At 44.2% G+C, this 22,201-nt stretch overlaps 2 protein-coding genes across 2 annotated transcripts; both read right to left on the bottom strand.

Annotated features, from left to right (window-relative positions):
- Nucleotides 1-7,498: 7,498 nt before the first annotated feature.
- On the bottom strand, nucleotides 7,499-11,181 carry LOC131263830 (facilitated trehalose transporter Tret1-like). The gene is made up of 8 exons (XM_058266091.1): nucleotides 11,136-11,181; nucleotides 10,021-10,390; nucleotides 9,750-9,942; nucleotides 9,112-9,274; nucleotides 8,716-8,939; nucleotides 8,259-8,459; nucleotides 8,088-8,153; nucleotides 7,499-7,697 (listed from the first exon to the last, which is right to left on the bottom strand). Exons 1-8 carry the CDS (start codon nucleotides 11,179-11,181, stop codon nucleotides 7,545-7,547), a joined length of 1,416 nt encoding a protein of 471 aa, XP_058122074.1. The 3' UTR covers nucleotides 7,499-7,544.
- Nucleotides 11,182-13,415: 2,234 nt separating this feature from the next.
- On the bottom strand, nucleotides 13,416-21,171 carry LOC131261984 (gustatory receptor for bitter taste 66a-like). Its single transcript, XM_058263870.1, has 6 exons — nucleotides 20,666-21,171; nucleotides 19,039-19,827; nucleotides 17,576-17,717; nucleotides 15,513-15,581; nucleotides 13,698-13,787; nucleotides 13,416-13,532 (listed from the first exon to the last, which is right to left on the bottom strand). The coding sequence occupies exons 1-6, from the start codon at nucleotides 21,169-21,171 to the stop codon at nucleotides 13,416-13,418; spliced, it is 1,713 nt and encodes a 570-aa protein (XP_058119853.1).
- Nucleotides 21,172-22,201: the final 1,030 nt, after the last annotated feature.

The raw sequence follows: 22,201 nt of genomic DNA, 5'->3' as shown, positions 1-22,201 counted from the left end.
CCCAAAATGCTATTTTTGGCTGCACCGGTGGACCCGCCTCAGACCGCGTGGTGCAATTTATAATAGTTGTTGGTTGCGTTTTCCGCCAGCCGACGACCAGGCGATGTTGAGCGTGGCGAAAGGATGGCACGAATCAGGGGGTCAGTACAGGGAGGGGTGTGTGTTCTGGAGTTGGGCTTCTGGCAGCCAAGGCGAGGTATTTGATTATGTTGCCGTTTCCTCCAGTGAGGTTTCAGTCAAGTTTGTGCTTCCGGTGTTTGGAAGCCGGTCCGTTAGCGAGGTAGTCGGTATTATGCAACCGCTGGGACGTCGGTGCTTGCGATGCGATGCACGTCTCTCGGCCGGCCAACGGTACACGAATGCACTTTTTCGGGTCGGTGCATTAACTCGCGCTCGCACACACACCCATGCGGAGGGTGACGGTTGTCTGCTTCCGGTGCGTGCTCTTTTGGGTTTCACTTCACGTGCCTTATCTGTTTCGTTGGAAGTTCTTGCTGAGGTAGCGAGGGATTTTGTCCGGCACTGTCCGAATTTTCCGACGCAACAATTCCCCTCTCAATTCCCTGTGTTCAATTCGACGAGGATGCACTTCCGGTGCAACCTCCAAAAGAGTTGTGCGTAACTGGTAACAGTTCACCCTACGTTACGTACGTTACGCGGCTCACGGGGTACGTTTCGACCGCTCGGGTCGGAATCCGCGCTACGACTGACCAACGCCGAATGTCGCGACGCCCCGGGGACGTTGTGCGTGCACGTGCCGGTGGGCGGGGGGAAGCTGGCCAACCCCGTGGGAGGGTGGGGATGGGCAGCCGGGTTTTAAGGGATGACGCGGGAAAGTAAACAACACTCGCTCACTCGCAGCTTCACTCTCGGCCTGGAAATGCGGCCCCTTACAAACACCCACCCAAACACACACACACAGGGGTGTTGGGGCGCCGGAAAGCGAAACTGAAACACAGGCGCGTGTACCAAAACCGCGGTGTATCGCGCAACAACATCCACCACGGCCAACCGATCGCGCAGTGATCGCGTGACGCTCGATCGACGGAAGGCTACAAGCTAAAACCGGCCGTCTGAAGGTTCTCTAGCGCACTCTTTCCCTCTAGTTATCGCTCTCTCTCTGTCTCTCTATCACTCTCCCTCTCTCTCTCTCTTTCTGAGGCCGGTACTCCAGTGCCGGAGGACGACTCCTTGTTGATCCCTCGGAAGACGAAGGCCGACTGCGATCGGACCGGACCGTGCACGGACAATTGTAGCCCGCCCGTCCGCGTCCGGTGGAGCCGCCGGTGTGGCTCAGACCCGGCACCGCAGCCCTCCACCCTCCCGTCCTCCCCGTCCGCCGACCGGCTTGCTGATAATCCTGCTGCGTTTGAAGTCGTCCGCTCGGCGAGGGATGATGCGACGGCGGATGTTGCGGCTAGCGTCGGCGTGGTGTGCTTGGGTTGTTTTGCTTCCTTCCGTCGCTAGCATCTTCCGACCGGGGCCGGGCCGGGGAGGTTTACTTGCTGGTAGTGGGGTGGTGGTGGTGGCCGTGTTTTTTTCGTTGCTTTTCTGCGCCGCCCACTGCCCCGTTAGCCTCGCCGTATCAAATCGCCGTCACTCAGATGAAACATCGCGGCTCAACCGTTCTTGGACACTCGGCGGGTAAACTGCGCGTAATCTCGCGTTGCACACACAAAAACGTACACACGAATTAACAAAACAAAAAAAAAAAGTAAAAATATCGATCGATCGTACCGAAATAAACACCACTATTTTGGACGTGAACGCCGGAGGTTGAACGGTTGTTTGTGCGTGTGCGCTTACACTTCTTACCACTTACGGTGGCCGATTGGGTGAACACATTGTTTACTGGGCCGATTTGGGATTTTTCCGGCGAGGTTCTGATATCAGTTCGACAGATTGTTTGACTGTTTACTTGCGCTCCCGTTTGTACACACCTATATCACAACGACCGTTTTGACACGCGGCGCCGTCCGATGGAACTGACGCGGAATCTGTCCGCACCGGATCTCTATCGCTCGTGGACTGGTCTCGGAATGGCGCGCGACCTGGGCCCGATGCCAGCGTACTCCAGCGTACTCACACGGCGTCCGTGCTCACACTCGCGCTCGCGACGGGTTTGCTCTCGCGCGAATATATCTATTTGCCCCCATCCGACCCGTTCCTTCCGTTTCCGTTGCGTCCGACCCGTCGGTCGGGGGAGAGAGTGAGTGTGTGGGAGAGCAAAAGAGCGGGAAAAACCACAACACCGCGTGCACGCAATGGACGCATATCGCGGGGCGCCACTTCTACGAACGCGCAATTGGCCGGGAACCCAGCGCGTATCGTGCCCGCGGGGGTTGTCTCGCGGTGTCGCATGAACACACCCCCATGACGACGGCGAAGATGGCGAGGTGGCGAGGGACACCACGGTAGGTCCAGCATTCATCGGCAAGGTGCCAGCTGTTCAAGCGCGGGATGGGTGGAATCTGGTGCCGCAAGATGAAGAAAAGCAAGAAGAAGGAGAAATAAGAAAAATAAGAAGAAGAAGAAGAGCGTCAGAAAACAAATGATAACAGACGATACTGCGGCACATGGCGTGCAACAAGTGAAAATAGGTTATATCATCGCAGCAGCATCACAATTCTATTGCACTTTCATTTTCAATTCGATTTCTATCGGGCGAGCTAAATTAATTAAGCAAGACAGCTACGTTTCGTCTTAAGGAATCGTTTGTACTTTTTACAATTGATTCTCCCTATACACCACCTTTAAATTTTATTCCAAAATGTTAGAGATATAATTTACCATATTAATACTATAAAACTGAACATAAATGGAAGAATAATAATGAATATGATCTGAATCTAAATTAGGAATGAACAATAAAGAACGATCCACAACCCTAATATATTGTTTTGGTTAGAAGTAAAATAATTGAATAATTTTGAACCTTCTAAACAATGTCAGGCAGACTTTTTTCTCCAAATCGAAATCAATTTATGTTTAAAAAAACGTGTGTGCAATAAAAACAGTAAAGTGCCTTGATTCATTATAAGACTGAAAAGAAATAAAATGTGTTTTATTCCCTTTTTTTGCGTATAAACCATAGGTTATAAACATTCAGTTTGTGTTCAAAACATTTCATTCGGTTTTATGTAACAACCATACTAAGATGATGAGAAACATTCCTCTGAAAATGGCACAAAAAGTACCTACAGTAAAATGTGACGTTCAAGCCCAGGCAAAAACAATACGCATGAAGAATTTTCTAATTAATTAGCTTTGGTTTTTATACACATTCCACAAAATCCACCATTTCAAAATGTTTTTTTTAAACTTAATGGCTTGTCGCACAATGATTTTTTATATACTTAGCTGGTAAACCCCGTCAAATATTATCGGGCGATAGATGGGTTCAGTTTTTTCAAGTCGTTTGCCAGCGGATGGCGGAACGGTGTTATAGTTTTGTTGTAACGCGATTGTAACCGTGTAATCGGTTCGGAGACTACTGGAAACTTAAGCATTTTTTTCTAATCCAACACCTCCCTTTGAGTTTCTGATCCATCCGTCAGTTACCAAGCAATTGATCATGTCGAGTCATAGGTCAGGTTTTTGCTTAATCGTTGTAGATGACCGGTTATGAGTCTAAGGCTAACATAGAGCCATCATGAGGAATTTTTCCACCTTTCTATTTTTATTGTTTGAAACATAAAAGAACGTCTGGAACGGTATGCTGATTGTGTGCACGAGGCAAACAAAATTGCAAAACTTTTCGGAATGAGTTGTGAAATGTTTCGTTTATTGCGTTATTTTATGCAATCTGCTTCCTGTTGTAAATTTTTACTTTTTTGCTCACTCTTGTGCAGTCGTGAGTTTTACATTCACGACTGAAACATATTCAATACTGTACAAAGCCGCACATTCAGTTAGTCTTTTTAATTGGTGGCATTAATGAGCTGATAGATCGGACGAAAAATAGACCAGAAGGACCGATTAATCGCATACCGCCGGAAACTTTGTTTGTTGCGGGAAATACGACGCTCGTTATGACCGTGGAATCATAAATTATGCCGCGCATTTGGTGAAAGAATGTCTACCTAACAGCCGGTGTTATCATTTATTTTTTAGAGCAAAACTTTTGCTTTGAAAAAAAGATCAATTGAGCCAATGCCGATGAGTTGATTAAAAATCGAATTCATCAGTATCACAACACGTATCAGTGGAAAGATGGTTGGTGAAATGTGTTCGATTCAAATGAAACCACTCTTGTTCGCAGGAAGTTGCTGACCAAAAGGTAGCACGATTTCCGACCAACCATTGTATGTGGCCTGGAAGATTGTTTCGGTTTTGGGACTGTTGATAAATGTTCTGCTCATTAAGAAAGGTATCATGTTACGTTATAATTGGAAAGTATAGAAAATAAGTGTATTCATTATTTTTGATTGGCCATGGTGTGATCGTTGGGGGGTCGAGTTTAATCTAGCGCTGGCTGCAAACAGTATTTATTTTGCATGCAAGTCCTAGCTTCGGCTTTTAATTTGTCCACATTCTAGTGACGGCGTGGAGCGAAAAATTGATTTCCTGCCAGTTTTAATTAACCGCCTGATTAGAAGTTCAAAGAGGTGGAATGTGGGCATCGGACGCTTGTTGATGTACATTGTAACGTAAATAAAGTTCGTCGCTGTACAAAAATTCTTGCAGAGTTGGTAAACAAGGGGCTTTCCTCGCAGCTGCCAATCAAAACAGCTCCATTGCTACGTGGCTCGAGGCAGCCTTTTACCTACGAAGGTCCAGCCAACCGAAAGGGCTTCTTAACGCCACGAATTCACACTCCGTTTGAAAACGGTCCGTTTGCTTCTATGTTTCTTGGCGAACGCTTCACCCGTCTGGAGGCACAATTTGTGGCTATCAATCCAATCACCGGCAATTAGAATATCGTTAGAAAAACGATCGGAAATCGGCGTCAAACGTCACCCTCCGGGGTGGACCGACCCGGCGATGATCGATGCCGCCGTTCGCTGGCCGAAAAGGTTTCGATTCGTGACACGCCAATGCAATGTACATGCCGGCAGTAGTGTGTGGAGTGCATCGATGCAGACGGGGCTGCGTTTGGAGGAAATGGTGGAAGTGGCTTCCAAAATATTCCTTCGCAACAGTGCAAACTTCTGCTTGGGATAGAAACCATGCACCGAAAGGGCAAATGCAAGGGGACGCAGCTGACGATTGGTTAGATGGTTGCAACACTTTAACACAACACGGCGACTGCAGCCACCAATTGCCAATCGGTCGTCTAACTAACCGACTAATAATCATCAATAAAATTGGCACGCTTCGGAGGCCTCGGCCCGCAGCGGCTAATGCTGCTTCGATGAAGTTCGTATCTGTTGGTTCGGTTGGTGGGAAGTGGAAGGAGTGCAACCTCATATGCATTTGCTGTGCAGGGGACGGTGCATGTATATTCCATTAGCGTTAGACCAATAATGAAAAGAAGCATAACAAGTGACGTTGACATTGATATTTCATAGTGTATTTTAAAATTTGTCTAAGAACATTTTATTCACTATAATATTGTTGATCTTCCTTACTTTTAATAAATAAAATAATTTTCAACCTAAATAAAACGTTCCATTTCGGTGCCTGGAAGTGAAGCTTAATCTAGGCCACAAGGGTGGATCATCAACCATCTTTGACCACGACCACACATACCTGCGAGACGCCAGACTAACTCACATCTTGCAGCTTCTCTTCACCCTTTCTTTCCTCTGCCAAACCGTCGAATGCACTCGTTACTAATTATACTTTCTCGCACGGGAACGGTTCGACAATTAAGTGTCGTCAGATCGGCTGTAGCCATCAACCTGAGGCGCTGCCACAGCCGCCATACTGTTTTGTTTTTGGCGAAGAACACCGAGTGGGTAGTTGGGAGTGAAAAATGTTGGTTAACACGAATCCTTCACGCTTCTTTGCACTACATTTTCAGCTTCTATTGCCCCCCAATCGGATGCACACGAACTGTTTTTGTTGTCGTCGTCGGGATCACTACTTGCTTTCACTTTTTGACAGTTCCCGTGAGTGAACTCTGTGTTGATTTCTGTGCGCAAAAACAGGGTGTACTCTACCCCTTTCGACGTTGGTTTTACTAAATTGGATGAAGATAGTTTAAGAATTATCTTTAATTTCTTTCAACAGAAAAACATTGTGCATTCTACAATTATAATGAAGTGCTTTAAAACAATATTTACCTTAAATGAGGCCATATTCGGGCAAATTATTGTCGAACGTTGTGACACACTTTCCGTTCATCGGTCCCTCGAGTGACACGGCGGTTGGAGTCTGCGCATTTATTATCAACTACTCTGTGGTGGTATGTGTTGTATACTCGCTGTTTTGTTTGGGTTCTCACCATGGGGAGATGTGTGCTCGCAGCCCATCGTCAGCTGCGTCATCCGTTGGGAAGAAGGTGGTTGTTTTTTCTACTGTTTTGCTGAAACCTCGGATCTTCCGACAACGTCTCAAAATGATCCGTTTGGTTTTTTCCTACGTTCATTTGGCCTCATTTGATGAGCTCTTTGCTCAAGTACGATATGTTAGACACTTGGGAATTACCAGTTATGAACATACTGCTTGCAAAAAGGGTACGCGTGTAGTAATGTTGCACTTTGTTCGTCTACGTTTTGGATATCTCTGACGAAGGTAGCGGTCGTTTTTATCTCGTAATAAAGCTTCTGTAAATGGTTTCTTCTTTTCTTTTTAATGGTTTTATCATCACCTCAAAGGACATTGTCTCTTACACGTGTCTAGGCTAGAACATCTACTGAGCAATGGAGGCGGATGGTGTTTTACTCAACCACTGTTATTTGCGTTGAAACATTCCTCTCGTTGAAAAAGCATTGGCCTTTAATGATGCGTTCAACGATTCGATGATGTTTCTCTTCATGAAAGTAAATCAGCTTGCAGTTAAACGTAACGGTTAAAAGAAGAAAAACCGATGTACGTGCCGCTTCCGTCCCTAAGAGTATTATCCAAGAAATACTTACCAAGAAATACTTACACAATATTCCATGACGATGGTTATTAACAAAGTATAACAAACTTTTGACGTGTTCAAACACTCCGAGGTAGATGGTCGTGAAAGCAGTCACCTTTGAGGAAGGTCGTCAGTATCGTCACGTATTTAATGCACTCTCTCACAATTCGACCCCGATGGGCACAACCGAAATTAAGAAGTATAGATAAAAAACGAGCACAGCACAAAACAATGCCTTACCTCATAAAGCGTTAATTAACAAAACGACTGAACGTGACTAAGCGACTTCCTGCATCGTCATCCAAATGGTCACTCAAGTCAAGTTTCACTTGGTGAGTTGGAGTTCTAACTTCATTTGGTGTTGTTTCTGCTGTTGCCAGAAATTACATTTACCGCGTATGTATATTTTTCCTGTGTAATACATCGTTTAGTGAATTTTACCACTCGAAGACTGTTTTGTTTATCCCATTTTATTTGCCATTCCACTGTCGTTTGATTTCGTTTCAGTTGAATTCTGATTCGGCAACACGTGTTACCTGTCCATTAGTTTCTGTATTTCTTGGAAGTCCTTACCCTTCGTTTCAGGCATTACGAACATGACAAAGATTGCGCCAGCGGTAGAGCAGAAGGCAAAAAACAGCAACAGTCCGTACATGCCAATGACGATCGCAACTAGCGAAAAGTACTGTAAATACATATCAACAAGAGAACAAGTTTTAATTAGGTGGTAGAGGTTGTTGTCGTTTGGTTCAAAATACTTTGGTTTCCTAAGAAGCATTTACTTTGAAATTTACTTAGCGTTTTGCTTTTCCCTTGAGAATTTTTCTGACTTTCCGCTTACTTGTTTTAAGTCATGATTTTTGGTCAAACAATTTTCTTTTCATTTTACTACAAAGTTTAACAGTTTGCTTCCTCTTGAAGTAAAAAACTCGTTCAGAGCAGCGTTGGAGTGTTACACAAACAATTTCATCTGAAATTATAAATTTGCGGAAACCACGAGCGGGCGTAAACTACCTTCGGTAAAAGCACCCATCATTTAATGAGAATATTTGCACACTTTGCTGGACAACCTCACCTTGAGCGCCACGAACGCAACCGCCCAGTTGATGACCATGCAGAATGTGGTTGCAAATCCTTTGATCTGTGAAATGAACGCAAACATCAAGAGACAGGATCAGCTTCCCGGAAACGAACGGTATGGCTCGATGGACACCGATGGAAAGTGGCAAATGGAAAACCGTCCTACCTTCAGTGGCATGATTTCTGCCAGCACGACGAACGGTAGCGTACCGAGGCCTAACGAGCCGATGAAAATTACAACCGAAAAGCAAACCAACGGCAGCCAGCTCAGCATCGTCAGGTCGTAGCCGGCGTACTGGCCGAAGCAGTAGGCGGCAAAGACGCTGTGTCCGAGGGCCGTCCCGAGGGCAGAGATGACCAGCAGGATCTGCGGTTAGCAAGGTGGAAAAATATTAGACCGGCGTGACCGGTTCGTCGGATGCAGGCTTGTCGGGATGGATCCCGGTGGCATGTGACTGTTTCGGGACGGAAATGTCGGTATCGAGATTTGTTCGCTTGAAACCCAGTGAATAGATACGGAGTGGTCAAGGTAAATCAGGTTGCTTAAATACTTTTCGTACCACGAATAATGTCGGGGAAGACACAAGTCCATCCTTTTGAAGCACGTGCTTCGCATGTCCTACCTTACGTCCCATGCGGTCGACGAGCAGCGTGCAGGAATAGCATCCGCACAGTTGAATCAGCCCCACCACTATCACCGACCGGTTCGCCGAAAGACTCAGGGAGCTCGAGCTGGACTCGGCAAACACCGATTCCGCATAGTTCATCATGTAGAAGCAACCGCAAAACTGATTGAGCGCCATCAGGGTGAGGCTGATAAGGAACGCCCGCTTGGCATGTCGAGAGTCTGCGTACCGGAAGCCACCATATTCCGAGCAGGTCCCAGGACGATCCACACCATGACCCAAAAATCCAATGAAACGAGAAAGAGAGCAAACAGAACGGTGATGGGTGAGTAAGCATTTCGGCTTCGGCGACCCTTTCGGGACGAGAAAAAAGGGGATTTTATGGATTTTAACTGAAATCGCTCCATGTCAGCTGACGGTCGAGGGATTGCTTCGTTGACTGCGACTCGGTGCGCATCCGTTCCAGCTGGTGCAGCTCACGTTCAAATTCCTCCGGGATGGCAGCGCCCTTGACAGCCGGAACTCCTCGGAAGTATCGAAGCGAGCGCTCCGCTTCCTGGAACAATATCATCGATATTAGTTGTACCCGAAGTCAGATTTGGTGGAGAAGGCTTATTTTGTAAAGTGATTTAGAATAACCAAAATGCAAAGCTGTTTTGCAGTCATGCGGAGCGCATGCCACGTGAATAAGGTTTCATCCGACCAATATGACTTCAGAAGAGATTACTTAACACGCTGGCTGCCAATGACTCACATAGTGGGAAACAGGCTGTGATCTTGTCAAGAAACTAATTAAACTATAGTACTTGTAAATATTTGAAAAAAAACAAACATTTTTGAAAGTAAAAGCTAAGAGCACATGGACTTTGAATCACATGTTGCCGACCTGAAATTTTCAAAGAAAATAATAACCTTTTTGAAAAGATCGTTCTAAAGCGTTTGACAAATTGTACTCTATAATGTTTCATTTTTTTTACAGAAAACTTCCACTGCTCACTTTAACAAGAAATCCCTTATTTTTATGCGTTTACCTGATGGTTTTGAATGCTGGCCAGGTGTAATGGAGATTCCGGGACGAAGACGAAACCGATTAGGAAAATTAACGGCACCACAATGCAAACCCACGGAATGGTATGGTACGAAAGAAAGGCTGCAGTTATGTATGCAACTTCCATCCCGACACAACAAGAAAGCACCAGCATGGAGGACAGTGCACCACGATGTCTGAAAGTGCATACACGAAAAGAGGTATAAGATTGAATACTCAATGACTAAATGTGCAAGGTTTTTTTTTGTACACACTTTGGGGCAGCTATCTCCGAAACGTAGAGTGGATTAGCGACATACACGATACCACCTCCCAGTCCTCCGACGAATCGGGCTCCCATCAGGTATCCGGGATGGTCGGCAACGATGATTAGGGTCCAGCAGGCCACGAGCGGAAGTCCGGCAGTCCAGGCCGTCCACTTGCGACCCAACCGTTCCACCAGCAGCCCTCCGACGAGCGTGCCCAACACTCCGCCCAGACAGAGCGTGCCGGCGATCCAGGATGCTTCTTCCGGCGTGATGGCACCATGCTGCTGTAGAGGACTGTCCAGCGTGGATTGGAGTGCGGGCAGGGCGGACGAAGACCAACCACTGATAGTGCCGTAGCTGACCCCGAGCAGGTTCACTGTTTGAGGGGGTGGAAGAAGACGAACAGTGGCATCGGTAAACGGTTGTGGGCGAGTACATAAACCCCTGGCAAACACCGGCATGTGGGACATCTTTTGCAGTTATCTGAATTAATTTACTGCCTTGCTGTCGGTGCTCCGATTTCGGGTGCCTGACAACGAATCACTTTTGGCAGTGTTTCCGTCTTTCGGCTTGGATTGGAGACATCATACAAACGTCAGTTGTGTGGAAGCTGACGAGAATACGAAGCATAAAATATTAAAATACAAATCAATCCAAAACACTTGCACCACCGGCATGACACATGCTTCATCTGCAGTTGCAACTGTGCAGCATCCATCATGGCGAAACTAACAAACTGGTTTGGTAAAGTTAAGTGTTGATGGAAAGAGGCTGAAAGTTACTGATATCCGGTAGTTTCCTTTTAAATAAACATTTGAACTCCATCGTAAAGGCGGTATCTTCTGATATCAATTTGACCTTTCAGATTCTAACAGAAATAGTTTTTCACTGGGTTTTCTTCAAATTTTCTTCACATTAAAATTGAGCTTTGCATATGTTAAGTTAATGGAATGGTATATTTCCACCTTAACACGCTTAACATGAAAATCATCATCATCGGATGAATGAACCAAGCTATTCCGGTGTGTATTTTCCTAGCAGTAGATTATTTTGTTCGATAACTCATTTCGTTTGATTACTATTTATCTTCACCGCACGGTACTTTGTAGCTCGCAACCTACCCAAAACGGTGGCCATATACTGCCTCAGCACGCCAACGCAACTCATGGTGGCCAGTTTCTCGCAGACGATGACACCTGGATGTTACGCCCTGAGCTGCCGGAGTTCACACCGGACCACTTCACTGTCACCGACTGCGGAAACGGAGCGTGTTCAGACGGCTGGCCAGCCTGGCGCGTCCAACGCATTATCGGACGATGTTTACGCTGATAAACAGCATCCTCCGCGTGCCTGATGTCGGGCTACCGGTGCACAACACACCAGTTTGTGTTCGGGATTTTGGGTTAATTTATGGCACCTCGTAGGGCCATCAGCAGTGAGTTGACAAGAAGCTTGAGAAAGCGGAGCAATCCATTGGTTGTTTGATAAGTCCGTTTGCCACCTCAGACCAGTTGGCGGTGGCGTCCTTAGAGGTAAACCGCGCTGCTAGGTGCAAAATTGTCTATCGTTCATATTTCGGGCTACATTCGCCCTGCCGAGTGTACCTAGGCACAATATTTTGACCGATAATTTGAACCTTAGTTGGTTCCAATTCTCAACCGAACGGTTTTTCGAGTTGTTTTTGGGCTCTTTTTAGCTTGATATTGATATAGAGAATAAAGGAACAGTGTTAAGAGATGAGTGTCAAGATGTTAAACAATTGCCAACATATAATGTGATTTTTGTAGAGTTCATGTTTCATGTAAAACTATAAATTCCTCAGAAAACAATTTTTGTGTATTCAATTTAATCCTTAAACAAGCCAGTTTAATCACAGGTTTATGTTCAAGACGTACATCGGGATTGAAAAAATCACCTAAAATTTAAGGACACATCGAGGAGTTAAAAAACTGTAGATTTATAATGTCACACCCTGACTTGAAGCACCTTGAATGTGGTTTCTAACTACCTTGGTACGAGCTTCCAAGAGTTGTTCATAGGTGGCGCTAGCCTTCGTTCTTTCAAAAAATAAAACTGCTGTTTAAGGTTTCCAATAATTCTAGAAATTATTTAAAAACCGAACAATTACTATAGGCAGATGATGAAGAACGGATTGATTGCTTTCGTCTATCAAGCATTTACGTAATCATTCTTAAATGATGTGTCAGCTTTGAAATAATCCACGCCTCAACCTGTTTTTGACATGCTTAGCAATCGAAAATGTAACTCGTAAAAACACGGCAATAAAACAACGTTTGATGTTGGGAGGCGTGCGCGATGTATGGTCAAATCATGAAAGCACCAACTAGATTGGTTTTCCACGAAAAACCTAACCAATCGAACCACCTTCCAAGCCTCCCCCTGCGCTCTCTAGCGCCGCGTTTCCCATCGGCAATAACAATAAAACATAATTAATTACCCTACCGCGGGAAAGTGCTGGCACTAATTTTTATGATGCCCTCTTGCGGTGCGGTATCTTCATCGGTGTGGCCGGGGATAACACGACACGACTTTTCCGGCTCGGCAAGCCACGCCACGAGACGGCGAGCATCATGCTCCACGTCGCGCGCGGAGTCTCTTATCGTCGGCGGAAGTGTGATGATTCGTGCGATGATTTATGGCGCTGGTAACGCACAGTTGGGATTTGTGGGGGCAGGCGAAGCCACAACTGACTTAGACAACACTTTGGGAAGGGGTGGGAGGGTTGTGTTTCGTTAGCTTTCCTCCAGGAAATGGAAGACCCGCCAAAATATTCCCGTTTCTAACGGTATGCACCGGAGCGGGTGGACGATTAGAGAAATGCAAAGTTTCGGATGAAGATAACTGACGCGGTAAAGTGGTGAATATTTCATTGTTTATTTTGGTCCATCCGTTGGAATTGAGATATAGGAGAAATTTTGAAAGGTATTATATATTGCATATGGAAAAGTAACGCGGAAAATCCATTGAATGCATTCGATAAAAAAACACTTTTGTGGAAACCTTTTGACCACAGCAACTCGTTATCTGTAAATAAAACATTGACTTCGTGAAGAGGCAAAGTTACAAAGAATTTCAAATCAAATGCAATCCATTCTCCATCGCATATTATTTATCGGCCAAGAGTTATGCGCGTCGCTTTCGAAACCAAACAAGAAACCGATTATAAACATCAAACAGAGTGGACAGGTCAAACATTTATCATCGAGCTCCGAGCCGACCGTTTAATGCACAAACGGCCGGGGTTCGAGCAAACATTCGAGCGCCGTCAAGATCCTTCCGTCGGTTGTTTGGGGGATTATGCATTCCGGATGCGACGATGCTTTGATCCTCGATGCCATTTGTTATCGGTGAATGTGCGCCGGCCCGAAATGTATTCGCACTCACGGGCGTCCGTCCGCGGCCGGCCGCTCCGTTGGGTCCGATTTCCACTTCGCCCCATTCTGCGCGATATCGAATTGTATCAATATAAGAAGGTAGGTGGCCAGCGAGCCGACGATCTGCGCGCCGAGGCGAGGGACAACCGATGAAGGGGGGGTTATGAAAATGGAAAACAATTACAGATGGTAAATATTTTACGCTTCAGTTGCGTTGTGCCGGTGGGAATCCGGCTTCTCCCCCTGTGCGGGGGCCAGGTCCCGTGGGGAAGGTTTGTTCATACTCACGTTAAACATTAGTCCGTGATCGATGGCGAACAACCCACCGGCGGTAAACTCGATGCGTTGCTGCTGGAGCTGCAGCGATAGTACGCGAACCTACGGAATGGTGGGCAGATCGGGAAAAGCGGATGGCGATACTTATTACCAGATTTAATTGATTTGCAATGGATCCAAAGCATATGTAGCATGATTCAATTAACACCATTTTACCACTTTATGCATCGGAATTTGGACATGAAATTAATTATTCGAACATTATGGAACGTTGTACACATTTCAAATCACATAAAAGAAAGATTTACAAGTACACGCGTTAGTACTGTCGTATACACATCCGTAGAAAATGTATAAGTGAGAGTGTTTCCTGGTTCTAAACGATTTTTTAATCGAGGATATCTGTAATTTTGGCTTGTTTTGTTACAGTAATTCTATTTAATTTGCTAGATTCGAGGCTTCTAAGTGTGCATTAGAAACAAGTTTATAATGAAAGTTTAGTATGAATATTTTTTCAATGTTGATGTCCAATCGTACTTAAATAAGGATTTTTACTATAGCATAGAAATAACAATAGGAAATAGGAATCTCAATATTTTAGAAAACCAGATTGACTTTTATTCCAATGTTAAAAAGCTTTATTAATTTATTTTCTCAGCTATAGCCTAACCTAACAAAAATAAAAAGAAATTACCATGTAATGATTTTTTTCCAAATGAGTGGGATATAAAAGATACTTTGTATTTCAATGATGAATTAATTGAATGTGTGAAAAATATTGATATCCTCATTTAAAAATAAGAAGAAAAATTTCTTTAGAAAAATAATGTTTTGCATTGATAAGTAACATTTTTGAGATGGAACAAACGAGACTAGAAACAAACAACTAAACACCGGCTAAAGATTCCCTTACAAACTTCCTTCCTCTGGTTCAGGATCCCAAATTTCGCAAACACATGCGGAGCAGATGAATGATGGCGTTCGAGTACGGTAGGAAATTATGACCATTCATTAGCACTGGGCGCATCCACATAAACTCCCGGTCCGGCCGAATCCGGTCGGGTACCGGGAACTACCGAAACGGTCACCGACGAAACCGGTAGACAGTCCGCCCTTAATATTGACCACAAATCATCGCACCATCGTGTGAAACAATTCATTACAACCAGCATAGGCCGGCCCTACCTACATACGCGCACAGTTGCTCGAAGGAAGCGTCGGAGGCCACGGATGGTTCGCATACCATTGTGCCGAAAAACCTAAATCGTCCCGCTTTGGCCGCTTGAACACATTGGCTGGGGAGTGCGTAAAATGGACGGATATTGAATCAATTTACCGGAAAGTTGCAACAATGGGGGCGTTACATAATTCATAACACATTCGTTTTCGACACATTCTAATGCAAATTGCTCGAACGGGGTGGTAGCGGGAGGGCGGAGTAACTACACCGAGCTGCGTGCACTTGTCCTGTGGATTTGCAAATAGTGTCACGGTGCAATACCACCGAAACGGAACAATTCCAGCGAATGTGTGGTGGGTTTCGGTTTCGGTCGAGGCACCGAACAGGCATCCCAAAAATGGAGTTCCAAACTGTGGTTCGAGTGCGTGTGCGTGCGGAAAGCTGGAGGGCCGTGGGGTTGGCAGGTTATGGTTTCTGTCAAAAATCGGGTCACCGGGAGTCGGAAGGGAGAGTGTGGTATTAAAACGCAAATTGTTTTTGCCTCGTAGTGAGTGACAATTTCTGGCACGCAGAGAAAACCCCGGGCGAGCAGAGAAAACCCCAGGCGGAAAACCGCCTCCAAATTTCGGCTAACATTCGATACTTACCATCGCTTTGGTGGTGCGGCAATTTGTTTTCCAGCCCAGCCCATGTATCAGGCTGCCGATTTTTTGCGCCTTCACGACGGGATGCGAGGGGAATATTTCACGCCACGTTTGCGTGCATTCCGGTGGAAAACAGCGCGCGATGCAGTTAACGCAGAAGAGTGGGGGAGAGAAAACCACTTTTTAAACACTGTTTCAATATATTTTCACGGGGTCGTGGATCAGTGGATCGGCGAGCTGCAGCGAGCGTATTGGGCGGGTGTTTCATTTTTGTTTTGCAAATGCAAAGAAAAAAGAAAGAAAGGATTCCAACAGTATTTTCCCTCCCTTCAAAATAACGACGATGCATTCGAGTGCGAGCGTGGGATTTATGCATTCTGGAATATTTCCGGTCCACCACGTCCACCAGTGCAGTTGGGAATTTTTCTTCACGAGGCAATGCAGGTGGGATCGGCGCACTTTTACGGCTTTCTTTTTACGCATAATGAATGCACGCGATCGATAAATCGAGAAATGAGTGGTGATTGATGAATTTTTCACGGCACAACTTTATCATCTCAAAAGAACTGTAAACTGAAGGGGTTTGGAGCGTTTTAAAAAAATGCTCTATCTATAATTTATATGAAAACGGCAAAGGCCGCCAGGGTAACTAAAGATAAAAAAAAGGTTTCAAAAGTCAATCGTTAAATAGAAAATATTGTACTGAATATTTAAGAGGTGATTGATGAATCGCAATTTTCTTGTGTCATCCTTTAGATCAATATAATTTCATCGTAACGTATCTCCTTTTCTACTTTGATTGTAATTCTCTACAGAACACGCACAACGCTTTCGTTAAGCGTTAGGTGCTTGAACATTTTGGAAGCATGTAAGAACATAAATCTAGAAGCATGTTTTATAGCAATAGTCTTGAGTTCATAAGAAACTATTTTGCTGACGTTTGTATAATGCAGACTGCGTAAAATTAAACAGTTTAAAAGGGTTAAAAAAGGAGTTCGATCAACGTACCGTTATGCAACGATTTTTTTTCGGTTTACTTCATCTACAAAAGAGCAAAGAGAGAGAAAATCTGTCACTAACATTTCATTTCATTGTTGTTGTGTCATTTCAAATAATTGCAAGAATCTTTTCAACATATTCGTTAGAAAAACGCTTTCTGTAAAAAGTTTTATTAAGGACGTGTTTTACGATGTTATTAAACTACTGGGGTATACTTTATGTTTTAAATAGTGAATTTCTTTAACCTTTTGGTGACCAAATTGAAAGAATTGTCATAGTGAATCATCAAAATATTTTTGCACCAAGATAATCTATTTTGTAGAAATTACAAAAACAAATGTTATCTGTTGTGCGGGATATTTATGCTTCTTTTCATTTACGTTTACTGTTAGTTTAAAATATCGTCAATTGCGTTAAATTGCTCTATATTCTTGTATATAAATTTTGGTTTGCTAAAAATTTGTGATTTTCCATAGAAATAATTGAAATGGAGAATAGGACTGTTTTCGAAATTGAATTTACTTTCGCTAGCTTCGGTTGGCAGGGGAGCAAGAACAATCAATACCCAAGTGGCACCGGTTTCCGTATCCGGAAATACAAACGATACGAGCCCGGCAGCGAGAACGGACCGAAGCTGCAAAACTGTGCACCAGCACCGAGTGTCGCTTGATTAGCATATCTTTGCATGCATCTAAACATGATGCGCTTGTTGACCATCTGCCCTGCTTGTCTGGCGTGTTTGGCTAGATGGTTGGAATTTGAGTCCAGTGCAGTGATTTTTGCTAGCGTGAGCAACCTTTCGGAATACAGCGAATGCATTAGTGAGTCATGGCTTGATGGGGTTGAAGTACGGTCGGGGCGTGTGTGTGAGGGTGTGCGAATGAGTTAGTCCCGAGTGAGTGTAGTTTTCGTTGGAAAAGGATCTGTTAATACCATTTTCCCGATGGTGAGCTTTCTGGGTTTCCGTTTGCAAAAATGCACTCGTTGCAGCCTGTGTTGCACCGGGAACAAGGACCCATCGTGCTCAGGCTGCAGCCTGTGGAGATACGTTTTTTCCTCCCAATTACCTCGCTTTTCGCCGAGTTACACACGCTGCAGATCCGCAGTATCCGGAACGTGGAGATGAAGGCCCACGAGAGGGTGCTCAGGACTGCCCAGAACGTTGTAATCAAATCGCCGAGCGATGCCCGCTGTCCGAGCCAGAGCATGCTGGTGGGGTTGTGCGGTCGGGTCAAGCCCGTCGTTTCCCAGCGGCAGTTTTTCGGTGATCGATGTGAAGTGTCAAGCCGGTGCATCCATGGACAAGGTTTTTCCACACGAATTCCTCCGCACGACGGTTAGTGGGGCACCATTTCGGGAGCGAAGGTTGAGTTGGTAATTGAAAAATGGAGGAGTACAAAAAAAAAGTATGATCATCAAAAGCAGTGGAATAATGTCGATAGCTTGTATCGGATGCATTCCGTTTGTAGTGCCACTTGACATCAAACTAGCAAAGGATAGATTCCATTATTTTTCACTATCTACCATTTCGAGTTCATTTTACAACTCAGCTAGGTTTGTGCTTAAAAACTTATTTACTCTGCCGGATTTTTTGAGGAGAAAGTTGCTATACTTTGATGTGTAGTATCTGCTGCTGTTATCAAAATAGTCTTGGTAGTCTTTTTGTGTTTTTGTCTGTTTGTGTTTCTATTTCATTTCACTTCGGATGCTCATGTTTTCTTGCGTGGGTTCCATTTTGTTTAGAAAGTTACTTACTAAAGATGAAAGATGTAATAAAAATCAGGTTATATAAACACCTATATAAAATTCAATAATTTGATAGTAAAAGAGAAATTTTCATTACAGATTAGTTATTTAAAACTTCGAAATGAAAGATCAAATTTATACACCAAACAAAAAAAAAGCTACAGTTGAATAAACACTAACGCAACTATGTTAATGGGTGCTGTGCTCACATGTTCCAAAGGGTATTTTAAAACAAGATTCCGCTTAAACTATCCTCGAGCTTTAATTTTTGTTTTATACATTGGAAACATCAACTTTTGATGGGTTTCCAGACCCGGTTAGTTGGAGTGCATTTTTAATCGAATTGAAAAGCGTTCAGCTATTGCAGAAGCATTCTTAACAGTGCACGCTTATTGTCTTGATAATTAAAAGTTTTCACATGAATTTTATATCGCTGCTCGTTTTGGAAAGAGAAAATAGCTCTCATTATTATTTTCCTACTTCCGTGTATTCACCGTTCGTTAACGATAATTAAAGTTTGCTCTCCAGCGCGAGTGAATATTTACCCTTCGGTGTGTTTTATTTTGAGCATAAAACCAAAGCAAATAAAAAAATTGGTAAAGATATGCACTTCCCGAACATGACGAGGAAAGGGAAAATTACTCTCTCGGAAGCATGCAGCATCGATTCGCTGGCATACGTTCCGCTTTGGAGCGTAGTTTTCGCTTCCTTAAGCGTTGAATAGGGCCTGCAACGTAGCGATAATCAACAGCTGAATGGTTCCCGGTTAACCTCCCCGACTTACCGGAACAGCTTCATGGTGCAGTAGTAGAGCAGCGTGGTGAGCGTGACGAACAGCGTCATCAGGATGAAAATCAACTGCGCCCCGAACGCTTTATTAATATTCAGCGATAATAAATGCAAATGTGTGTATAAATTTTTTATATCATTAATTATTTTCATGCTGATGTGTTCGCACGCTGCCGATTGAGAATTCATCAGGCTGGCCACCAGGAGCGGAAATTGAGTCGGACCGCGGGCGCTCCGGTTCCCCGCGTCGGGCTCCGATGGAGGCGCCTGGTTGACCGTAATTATTTTATGCTGCAGCCGCTTGATTTTCAGCCAGCTCTGTTGATCGCCGCCGGGAATCGCTGGCGGTGGATTACCGGTTGACGACTGTCTGGCGAGGGGATTTATGTTGATCGCGGCATCAATCGTGCCCGATCGCCGGACGGCGTACGTGGACACGATTTCATCGAGAAAGAAGTTCACCGTCGGTGGCGTCGAAAAGCCTTCGGGGTGGACAATGGATGGGCGACCACCCATCAGCTGCTCGTAATGAGCCCGCTCCTGGTCGGTCCCGTAGGCGTTCAACTGCACCAGCAGGTCGTTGATCAGCTGGAGGCGACTTTTGATCAAGCTCACGAGCGCCATATACTGGATTTCGACCGTCGAGCTGGTCAGCATCGTGATGAAGCACTGGAAAATGCAGTACTGCGATGCCGGGATGAAGTCGCTCATGTACATGATGCAGTTGTACCACTCGGAGATGCCGATGGCGAGGAAAATAAAAGTCACGTGCAGGCAAATAAATCTGCAATCGAGTGAATAATGCTTATTCCGATTGAACATGGTTAATTGATTTACGACTACGAAACTTGATCATGGTGGTTAAAATATAATAAAAAAACAGTATCTTTGTTTATATCTATTTGATTATTGGTAAATATAAATAATCCAATAGAAATTTCAACAGAATCATCAGTTACCATTCATTTGAAGAACGCAGTTAGAAAACGATTCCTGGTAGCCATTAAATACTGTTACGTAGTGAATTTCGGTTAGCAACATAGTAGTTAGTATTACATTCAATCGTGGCATTAAATGATTTAGTTTCGGAAAATTATCTGGAACGAATTAATCCAGGGTATCGATTCCTGGTAGTCATAAATGTATTTTCGAAGTGAATTGTGGTTTGTGATAAAGTGGTTACTATTAAACAAAAAATATGACATTTGATAATTTTTTCCAAATCTCTCTTTTTCAAATCATTTGATAATTTTTTCCAAAAACTGTGTGAGCTATTTTACGTATGAAAATGCAAAATGATTCCGTAGTATCGTAACGATTCCGTAGTATCAAACGTAGTAATAAAGTATTACTGTAATGTTATGAACTATGTATGTTAAGCAAAAATGAAGTTAAATGAAGGTATTACATTCGAATCGTGTAATTAAAAGTGTTAGTTTCGTTGACTAAATCAATGTTCATGAAATATGGAAAAATAGTAATCACATTTATATTAAAAATGCAATTCCAAATCATCAGAGTCAAAAATGTATCATAAACAGTTTTGTATCATACAAACTGTTTTCAGCTCTTAACTTAATGAATCAAAACACAATGATGTTTATGTTTATCCTTCTGCTCACCGACACCACCGCGAATGGTTGGGAGTCACCGACAGGCGCTGCTCAATCTGTTCGTCCACCAGCATGACACCGACAATTGTGTCCCCAAGGGTGCGCTGGGTCGCGAAGGCGAGGATATGCAGCAGCCAGAACAAAACCAGTCCCGAGTACCGGTTGTAAATGTCGATCACGATCGACACAAAGTTCACCTCCGCACTGCCATCCGCACCCATGCCCGCACCGTACGAATCGGTGTAGTTGATGTAAAGATGGAACGCACTGTACGCCAGCATAAGCAACAGCGAGTAGGACGAGCACCAACGTGAGGTGCGGAGGGGTTCATGCTGCCCGCTAGGTACGACCGCCGATTGCAAGGTCAGAAAAGGCCACAAACCGAACACCGTCGATAGGCAGTGCAGGGGTCGGAGGGACCGGAGAAAACTTTTCCTGCTGCTTGCATCAGTTTGTTGGGGTTTTGGTGCATCGGGATGCAGTTTGTCCCGTCCGGTAGGGTTGTTCGCAACCATTGGGATAATTACTACGCTTTGATCGAAACTGTCACACACCGCAAGCCAAGCGACCGGCAGAAACAATTCCCGTCCCAAATATTTATCTAGTGTTTCGGGAACCACACATTGACCGGAAAACTTTTGAAACTGCGCTCGCAGAGATTTTCACAATTCATAACCCAACAGTTTGTGGCAACACGAACGAACTGCTTGCTGTCGACTGACCTCCAAAGCATGGAGAACTGGTGGTTCGTGTTAATTGTTGGGGTGCCGTGGGCAAACGTTGATTTATGGTGAATTATGACCACTCTGCTCATGAATGAGAAATATCCATCACTGCTGGACATGCGTACGATTCGTCGGAAGTAGCCGAAAGTATAATGGCGAATCATTTATAAGCTTCATTACCATTACTACTAGATTAAAATGTAGAACAAGCATGTAATTAACTTAACACTTGTAATCGGCTACCCTCCCATTACCATGTTATACACGAAGATTACCATGAAAGTATTACAAAAATATTTGTCAGTACGTACAAAAAGACAGAAATTCAAAGATGGAACATGAACTGAGTAAAGTACATTGCATTTCACTTGAGTGCATTTTATTACTTCCGGTTAAAATATCGCCAAAATATGTTTATCAGCATTATATTACACGAGTAGAGATAAATAAAGTCAATTTAAATGCCATTCAAATAACATCAAACCATCATAATGCAAATATTTTTGTCGATCAATGTTTTCCAGTTATCGAGAGGTGTGATATAAAACGACGGTGCTGTGAAATATTCATAAGTATATTTTTTTGTACTTGCTGCATACAGAGCTGTTTTACAAAAGCATCTCAATGGGTAGAGTCGACGTGAAGGTCATTGCCTATGCGGTCCATCGTTATGAGTTCGGTGGAAGTGATTACAATCAATATTGCACCACAACGCAGGCAGGCAGATCGATGCAACGTGCGGTTTGTTGTGCGAATTTGCGTGCCCTCATTTTCGCGTGCATTTAAATGGGATAATTAAATCATAATGTAATGCGAAGCA

The sequence above is a fragment of the Anopheles coustani genome, chromosome 2 (genome assembly GCF_943734705.1).
Source record: "Anopheles coustani chromosome 2, idAnoCousDA_361_x.2, whole genome shotgun sequence".
NCBI classification, from domain to species: domain Eukaryota; kingdom Metazoa; phylum Arthropoda; class Insecta; order Diptera; family Culicidae; genus Anopheles; species Anopheles coustani.
The sequence above is the reverse complement of the archived record's forward strand: the minus strand, read 5'-3'. Positions and strand labels throughout refer to the sequence as shown.